The sequence below is a fragment of the Pteronotus mesoamericanus genome, unplaced genomic scaffold, assembly GCF_021234165.1.
Source record: "Pteronotus mesoamericanus isolate MK-2021 breed Mesoamerican mustached bat unplaced genomic scaffold, CSHL_Meso_final scaffold_1066, whole genome shotgun sequence".
NCBI classification, from domain to species: Eukaryota; Metazoa; Chordata; class Mammalia; order Chiroptera; family Mormoopidae; genus Pteronotus; species Pteronotus mesoamericanus.
In genome coordinates this window covers 2,145,278-2,154,036 of record NW_026555299.1, presented here as the reverse complement: position 1 = coordinate 2,154,036, position 8,759 = coordinate 2,145,278, and the positions used below count along the sequence as shown (strand labels likewise).

General features: G+C 58.0%; 1 protein-coding gene across 2 annotated transcripts; it reads left to right on the top strand.

Moving 5' to 3' along the window:
* Nucleotides 1–603: 603 nt before the first annotated feature.
* Nucleotides 604–7,805, top strand: SLC35C1 (solute carrier family 35 member C1). Of its 2 annotated transcripts, XM_054587193.1 has the most exons (3): nt 604–673; nt 2,030–2,556; nt 6,274–7,805. In XM_054587193.1, exons 2-3 carry the CDS (start codon nt 2,061–2,063, stop codon nt 6,831–6,833), a joined length of 1,056 nt encoding a protein of 351 aa, XP_054443168.1. In that variant the 5' UTR covers nt 604–673; nt 2,030–2,060; the 3' UTR covers nt 6,834–7,805. The 2 variants fall into 2 exon arrangements, with proteins under 2 accessions (XP_054443168.1, XP_054443167.1); XM_054587192.1 differs by lacking the exon at nt 604–673 and having other exon boundaries at nt 1,402–2,556.
* Nucleotides 7,806–8,759: the final 954 nt, after the last annotated feature.

The following is an 8,759-nucleotide window of genomic DNA, read 5'->3' as shown; positions in this document are numbered from 1 at the left end:
ACCTGCTACTCCCTACTTTGAACCACACCAGCTAGAATTCTGAGTAAGGAGTCTGAGACCACCTGGCGTAGTCCAGCCCCGTAGTTTTACAATAATGAGAACTGAAGAGAAGTGAGCCGCCCAACGTTGGTGCTTGAGCGGGAACCAGGGAGAGAAGTCAGCCCTCGCACCTGCCTGGTAAGTGGTATTCCCGGGCTGGTGACCGACTTCCCAGGCCGGTCCCTGCGAGTGGAGGGGGGCCGGGGGCGGGGACCTTCCACTCCCTGCGAGCGGAGAGAATCCGAGCCGTTACCCGCACGCACTTCTGGAAGCGCAGGCCTGGGGCGCGACGGGTCCGGGATGCAGCCGGATCCTGGGACTTGCAAGCTGCGGTAACTGGAGCGGGGGATTCTGGGCGGCCGACCGGGGCGAGGTACCCGGAGCTGGGGTGGCCCTGGAAAAAGGAGGGAACCTGCTCCCGCCACCAGCGGGATAACCTGGGGCCGAGGGTGGACTGGGGCCTCGGTTGCCCCCGGGCCCGCAGCGGGGAGCCGGCAGCGCGGCTGGCGCGGTGCCCGCGCCCGGGGCTGGGAACAGGAAGTCGTCTCCCGCGGGCGCGGCACTGGGTGCGACGCTGCAGGTGCGTTGCTGCAGGTGCCGCGCCGGGAGGCGCGGACAGACAGCGCAGAGCGAGGTGAGCCGCAGGGTCGCTCTCGCTTCCCGGGAACGCCAGCCACGGGGCCTGAGCTTGCGGCTGGGCCCGGCGTGGAGAGGAGGGTGCTGCAAGGTGGAGAGAGCCCGGGGAGAGGGTGATGCGTTGAGCCTCGGATCCAACCGCCGAGGGGCGGGGGTCTGGAATTGGGGGGACGCAAAGACAAATTGAGGTTCTGTGGGGTCTGTTTGGCCTCCGGCGTCTCGGAACGCTGCTAGGAATTTGGGTTTGGGGGAGGGCTGGGGCGGTGAAAGTCGAGGGGAAGAGGGAACTGTAAAGAGGTTTGGGAAGAGTGAGCTGGGAGGCTGGCGGGGGTGAGGGTGTCTCTAGACGCGGAGCGACGCGGGACGGTGGCAAGAATGGGGAGCATGGGCAGCGCAGTCCCTCCCGGGGGTCGGGGCAGATGCACCTTTAGATGAGCCCCCTGGAGGGAGTCAGCCTTTGGAAAAGACGGAGCCGGCGGCGCTTGCAGGAAGGGGGCCGAGGCTCAACACCCAGAGGATCCTTTCTTGTCTGCTGAGATTCCCCCACCTTGATCCTCACTCACAAGGGCTGGGAGGTGGCCGGGGCCCCGACGCGAGCTAACTACGAAGACCGTCTCTCTAGGGCTATGGCTTTAAGAGTGACGCTGGGCGTGCGGGCTCTTTAAGAGGAGGTCCGGGGCGTGTCAGGAAATGAGTCCTGGGCCCGCCTCCCCGAGAGCGGCAGCGGACGTCGGGAAGCTCCCGGCTCCTCCGAAGCCGGAGCCGCGGCCCGGGAACGCGGCGCGCTGTGGGCAAGCGCCGGCCGGCCCCCCTCCTGCATCCTTCCGATCCCGGCCTGAGCCCTTCTGGCCACCCCTGCACCCCCTTTCCAGACACACCCGCACGCCCTCCCTCCATTCGACTCCCTGCAGGCAGGCCTCCCTCTCTCTGCCTACAAACCCCTCTCTTCCACAGCAGCCCATGCTTCCCTCTTTCTGCACGTCTTCCCCACCCTGTCCTCCGCAAGTGTCTAGCACCCTTGCCCTGCATTCCTCCTCCTCCTCCTCCTCCCACTTTTCCTTCCATTCCTTTCCCCTGGGCTCCAGCCCCTTCTTCCCTGAGAAGTCATCTGCCTGTCCACCAGCCCTTCCCTGTGTCTTGTCTCATGAGGCCCCTGGGGTGGGAGCAGGTTGTGAGGCTCACGCTGAAAGCGAACCTCTTCATGCAAAGTGACGGTGGGGAGGCCTCTAGGCCACCCCCCATGTGACAGTTGAGGGCTGCAGCCTGCAGAAAGCAGATTTGAGCTTACCGCCCTTCACTCGAGAAAATCAGTTCTGGCTGTGCAGTGACCCAGCTCCTCTGCTGCCATGAACAGGACCCCTCTGAAGCGCTCCAGGATCCTGCACATGGCACTGATGGGAGGCCCCGACCCCTACAGCGAGGCAGAGGCCAGCCAGGAGAAGCCGTTTCTGCTTCGGGCACTGCAGATCGCCTTGGTGGTCTCTCTCTACTGGGTCACCTCCATCTCCATGGTGTTTCTCAACAAGTACCTGCTGGACAGCCCCTCGCTGCAGCTGGACACCCCCATCTTCGTCACTTTCTACCAGTGCCTGGTGACCACACTGCTGTGCAAGGGTCTCAGTGCACTGGCCACCTGCTGTCCTGGTACACTGGACTTCCCCACTCTACGCCTGGATCTCAGGGTGGCCCGGAGTGTCCTGCCCCTGTCGGTGGTCTTTATCAGCATGATCACCTTTAATAACCTCTGCCTGAAGTACGTGGGTGTGGCCTTCTACAACGTGGGCCGCTCCCTCACCACGGTCTTCAATGTGCTGCTCTCCTACCTGCTGCTCAAGCAGACCACCTCCTTCTATGCCTTGCTCACCTGCGGCATCATCATTGGTGAGTGGCCAGCCAGGGCCATGGGAAATACGGGAGGCATGGCAGCCAGAACCCTAAGGAATAACCCTACCAAGCATCTTCAGACTTTATCTGCCCCAGCTCCTGGGATGCCACAGTCATATGAGGAAGATCGTCAAGTCCAGAGAGAGCAAATAACTTGCTTGAGGTCACCCAACAAGTTAAGGGCACAGGCAGGGCCCCTCATACAAGGTGAAATTATAATCTGTATTTCACTGAGGGGAAACCAGGGTACAGAGAGGTTAAGCAACTTGTCCAAGATGACATAGCCAGTAAGTGGCAGAGCTGGGATCTGATCTCGAGCAGTCAGGCTCTGCACACTTGACCACTGTGCTCGCTATGCTCTGTTGCTGCTGACTCCCCGACCTGACTCCCCATCCAGTTTCTTTTTTAGAAGACAACGCATCTTTTAAAAAATACACCATCACCCTGAGCTTGCAGGCTCACAATAACACCTGAGACAGTGGCAGGACATGTGCTTTGAGAGACGTTAGCTGTCTTCCCGTACTTGACCCTCAGAAAAATCACCATTGTTCATGGGGACATTGTTCTAATCATTTCACAAACAGCATCTCCATTGTTCCCCAGAGGTCCCTGGGTGGTAGCATCACAGTGACCATCTCCATCCAAGCAAGGAAACTGAGGCTCGGATATGTTAAGTTGCTTGCCCAGGGCCACACAGCTAGGAAGTGCCCAGGCTGGGATGCAAATGGATTGGCCAGACTGCCAGGCCTGTGCTTCTAAACACTCTGCTCTGTTCTTGCCTCCTACAGGTCAAGCTGCACTATCTGAAACAGTAATCACTGGCCACATGTCTATTTCAATTTAAATTATAGCAGGTCTTCCAATAACATCGTTTTGTTAAAATAATGATGAGATGCACAGGAACTTAACCTTCATTTAAATCAATTAGCCTATGGTAAAATTGGTTTAGTTATATGTTGTTTTAGTTGCAGAATCTATGGACGAAGACTTCCTGTAATTCACACTAAATGAAATTTTGAAAATTTAGCCTCTCAGTGACAGGTATAGTAACCTGATTATGTAGCCACTTTTCAAGCGCTCAGTAGCCATATGTGGCCAGCGGTGACTGTTGTGCACAGTCTAGATTATAGAACATTTATAGTGTTATTGCAGCACACTGGGTAAGAGCACCCCAGCATCCTGCCCCCCGGGCCTCTGTCACCCCGGAATCCGAGCCTTCTTTAAACCTATGCAGGCTTTTCTTGGTGCTGGAAAGTTCATCTTGGTTGACCTACATATTCTTTGCTGGTGTCTCAGAGTCCCAGGTCAAGGGGCACTGGTTGCCTGGGAGGGGCCCATCCCATGCCACCTGTCCTAGAAAATGTTCCCCTTGTTGAGCAACTGCCACATCCAGGGCTGCTCAGTCTAGCCCCAAGTTGCGGGTGGGGGCAGGGGAGGAGGGTGGAGGTTAGAGTGGGAGGAGCTGCTAACCCCCCCCAGGGCATATCTCTCTCATCTGCTCCCCCCGGCCCCGCCCCGCGAAGGGGAGGCCCCGCTGTCTTCCACACTTCCCCATCTGCCCCAGGGATCTCCACTTCAGTCCCACAGACCTTGTGTGTGTGCTTGGGGTGCTCTTGGTGGGAAAATTTGCCTGCAGGAAGGTGATGTCACTAGGGAAACTGGGCCCAGTTCCGAAAAGTAATAAAAGTAGCTGATGGTGAGATTGCTTCTGAGAGGTGCAGCCGCTGGCCAACCCAAGGGGGAGGGGCCGGGGAGGCTGGTGCTCTCTGCTGGCCTAGGACCTGTTTCCCTCTGCAGTGTCTCCTCTTCCTTCCCCCTTGTTGGGAAAGACAGGTTGGAGGCCACTACTCCAGACCCCTTCTCCTCCCCGCTCCCAGGTCACACAGTGCCTTTCAAAGCTCCTTCTAGCTGAGAGTCCCTCTGAGGTCTGGAACCTTGAGGTGACAGTCCCTTCTGGACTCAGAAGGTAACCGGCAGGAGGGCTGAAGATGCTCAGGCTAAGCACCTCCACCCCCAGCAGGTCCGTGGGTAACTTGTTTGCAAAGGCTCTGCCAGGAAAGAGAATGCTGGGAGCACGTGCCTACGATCCCATGGGTGCCTTGTCTCCTTTAATCCTCACAACCACCTCCAGAGCAACCTCATTCATTCAGTCAGTATATATTCATTGAGACCAGGCACATGCCAGGGACTGTGCCAAGCTTTGAGGAGACAAATTTGGAAAAGATTGACAGCGCCTACACTCCTGGAGATCATGGTGATGACACATGGCAGGCAGTGAGTTAAGATCGAGCAGTAAGAGCTATGGTGAGGACATAGAAGTTGCTGTGGGAATCCTGGCTGGGGCGGGGAGGGAGAGGTGGTTGGGGAGGGGGGACATCTGAGCAGCTGTCCCGGAGGAAGCACTAGAAGGGGGTAAGGAAGGAGGACAGAGCGTGTGCATTCTCCATGGCTGGGCCCAAGCAAGATGCACCCGATGCGAGGCTGCCCGAGTTAAGTGAGTGGGGGGGAGGCACCGGAGGAGCTTTAAGCCAGGACGTGACCCAGCACACCTGTGCTTTAGGAAGGTCATTCTGGCTGCAAGGTGCAGAGTGGACTGGCTCAAGAGAGTGACCCAGATCTTTGCAGTTCAAGGAAATGGGAGCTCAGAGAAGTTATGTGAATTTTCCCAGGCCACACAGCCTCTAAATGGCAGAGCCCAAATCTCTCTGACAGCAAAACTTTTTCTACTCCCCCACATTGCCTGAGGCTGTAGTAGGGGATGCAATGTATGTAAGATTCAGCCCTGCCTCTGGGAAGGTGGGGTCTAGCTAAAGTGGCCGCACTGTCCCGGTGGGCAGGTGCCTAGCAGCCTAGGTCAGGCCAGGGATCTTAAAGGGAAGTGGAGGCAGGAAGAGGTCTGAGGGCTGGGGGTACCAGGAAAGACTCGCTCCCTGGAGAGGCTAACTTTGACCTTGAACAATGAGTTGAAACTCTGAGAAGGAGGCATGTGTTTCTGGTGCAGGAGACAAACACGGACGCTGAGCCCCCGCTTGAGAAGCAGGGAGATCAGAGAATAAGCCAGGGTGATCACGTGACAGAGACAGCTGGCAGAGGTGCGGGGAGCCCGGTGCCCGGCCGGGGAGTACAGGCTGATGGTGGGCAGTGGGGAGCCATGGAGGCCCTGTGAGCAGGAGGTGACATAGGATAAGAGCCTAAGAAAGCGTGAAGTGTGACTGTCCCAAATGACCTCAAGCTGCAAGTGATTCTGACTCACTATAGGCTTCCGTTTTACAGACCAGGAAGCCTCCACTACCTTAGATCGCTTGCCCAAGGTCACTAACCATTAAGTACTCATCCTACAGAACTCATTCAAGTGCTACTTTCCAGATGCCTGAGGCCAGCACAGTCACCAAGTTACAGGTTCTCACAGCACCCAGTACTGTTTCATGGACCTCATTACAATTGTAATTAAAGAAGTAATTGGGCAGTGAATTGTTTTAATGTCTTTCTCCTTTGTTAGAGTGCGTGCTCTGTGCAGAGGCGTTCTTGCCTGGGGCCACGTCCCCAGCCCTTGTGTGGTGCTTTGAATACAATAGAGACTTTGGACGCATTTATTGCAGGGAGGGTGGGGAGGACCGGGTGGTAAGGGCAGCATTACAGTCTGTGCATTTTGGCAGCAAAACTCTGTCCTTCCTCCATCCTCATCTCCCTCCCTGTCTCCTCTCCCCACCACAGGTGGCTTCTGGCTTGGCGTGGACCAGGAGGGGGCAGAGGGTACCCTGTCTTGGACAGGCACCCTCTTTGGCGTGCTAGCCAGCCTTTGCGTCTCGCTCAACGCCATCTACACCAAGAAGGTGCTCCCTGCGGTGGACGGCAGCATCTGGCGCCTGACCTTCTACAACAACGTCAATGCCTGCGTCCTCTTCCTGCCCCTGCTCCTGCTGCTGGGGGAGCTTCAGACCCTCCGCCACTTTGCCCAGCTGTACAGTGCCCACTTCTGGGGCATGATGACGCTGGGAGGACTGTTTGGCTTTGCCATCGGCTACGTGACAGGACTGCAGATCAAGGTCACCAGTCCCCTGACCCACAACGTGTCAGGCACAGCCAAGGCCTGTGCCCAGACGGTGCTGGCCGTCCTGTACTACGAGGAGACCAAGAGCTTCCTCTGGTGGACGAGCAACATGATGGTGCTGGGGGGCTCCTCGGCCTACACCTGGGTCAGGGGCTGGGAGATGAAGAAGGTTCAGGAGGAGCCCAGCCCCCAGGAGGACGGGAAGAGCAGCATGAGGGTGTGAGCAGCTGCGGGACCTCAGGCGGCCGGCCCAGGGGAATGGCGGCGCATGCAGTGAAGGCCTCTCTCACCCAGAAAGGGCGGCCTCAAGGGGACATTGTTTACAGACCCCTCGGACTCTGGTGGTCGAAATGGAACCAGTGTCTCAAGTAATGTCAGAAAGCTGCCAATCCTCTCTCAATCCCCTTTTTTACTTGAGGGGCTTTGTCCTCGCCTAAGGAGGAGGGACCCCTACAGGGAGAGCGCACTAGGTCTTGGGGAGCAGGAAAGTGACGCACCCCCTTCCTGCCCCCCTCCCCCGGCCTTTTACCTCCACATGACCTTTGGGGCAGAGGACAGGCCACAACCTTAAAGGAACAGTGTAGCAAAGCACTCAGGGAGATGAGGGTGTGACCCCACCACAGGCCCGTGGAAGGGGCCACCTCCCACGCCTGGGCTCCGGGGCAGGCAGCGCAACTTCGTCCCCACAAGCCCAGCTTCTGCAGGAGGGAAGCGGGGGCCGGGCTGAGGAGGGAAATGGGCCAATGTTCCCTCTCTGAGAGACCACCAGGCCCTGTGGAAGGGGGCGAAGGAACAGTTGTACCCGTGCCTGGCCCTGGCACCCCCAGAAGCCACTCGGAAGTGGCCTAGGAATGGCATACATCATGGGAAAGCACGCTTTCCCCACCACCTGCACCCTGTGTTTCCAGCTCTTGCACATGGGAGCGCAAACCTTTCACAGGTTAAGCAGGGCCATTAGCACCCTCCCTGATCCTTGATGCGGGTTGTAGCTGCCTCACTCCACATCCCAGCACCAGGTGGGTGCAGCTGCCTGGCCCAGGGGACAGAGTGGGTCCAGGAGCCCCTCCTGCTTCTCCCAACCCTGCCTCCCCCAGAGTTTGTCCCCAGAGGACCTGCATTTTTCTCTGAGGTTGGGGCAGAAAGAGCCTGATTGTGGCCTTACCACACCCTGCGGGCCTCTGGGCAGCTTTCACTCAGTCCCTCCGGGGCGGGGTGGGGGGGCAGGGGGGTGGCGTTGTGCCACCATCTCCTTGGGGCAGTTCCTGATGGGTTTGGTCCCTTTAGGGAAAAGCAGGGGAGAATGCATCTTCTTACCACCCCCTCTTCCTGTCCCCTCCACAATCCCAGGTGGTTTCTAATGACGTTGGTGGGGCCTGGTAGCCTCAATTGTATGTGACTTAATTAAAATTGGATAAGACATCCTGTGTGTTGGCGGGGCGGGGCGGGGCAGGGCGGGGGATGGGCGTGAGTGCAGGAAGGGCCCACGGTGCCTGGACCAGATTTCTGAACAGGGCTCGCCCCCGCCCTTACCAAGCCCAGGCATTAGCAGGGCAGCCCCTCTAGGAAGGGCCTGTTCTCTCTCTCACATCAGGCCTCCTCCCTAGGAGGTGGGGACCGGACCTCAGGCTTCACATCAGCAAGAGCTGCCGTTTCCGGGGCACTTGCTGGAGGCCAGGCACTGTGCGGCGCGCTCTGCATCCATCATTCGTCCTCGCAGCCCCCCGCCCCCCACACAAACCCTGTGAGGTGGCCGCCGTCACGGATGCCCCCTTCTACACATGAGGATACCGAGGCTCAGAGAGGAGCACGGGAAGGAAGAGGCAACAGCAGGATTCAAGCGGAGGCCTCCACCTTCAGAGCACAGATACCGAGCCACAGGGCCCTCAGCTGCACTCGGCATTTTTGAGCCCTTACAATGTGCCAGGCACTGTGTCGTGTTACTATAACGATCCTAATCTGCTGCTTCACAGGGTACATGTGTAAACATACATCAAAGCCCCATAACAGGCTCAATCATGGAAATAGTCACCTATTTCCTCAGTCACCTGAGGTCCCAGAAGATGGAGAGACCAAGTCTGGGGGGATCAGTCACATCTTCGTAAGGGCCGGGGTGTCTGAGCCAAGTCGAACGCAGTAGGGGGCTCCAGGA

What these genes read in the sequence shown, in the direction of transcription:
- SLC35C1 (XM_054587192.1), top strand. Translation starts at nt 2,022, where the DNA reads ATGAACAGGACCCCTCTGAAGCGCTCCAGGATCCTGCACATGGCACTG. An exon ending in CACCTGCGGCATCATCATTG is followed by an intron (nt 2,557 to 6,273) that starts GTGAGTGGCCAG and finishes TCCCCACCACAG; the next exon opens with GTGGCTTCTGGCTTGGCGTG.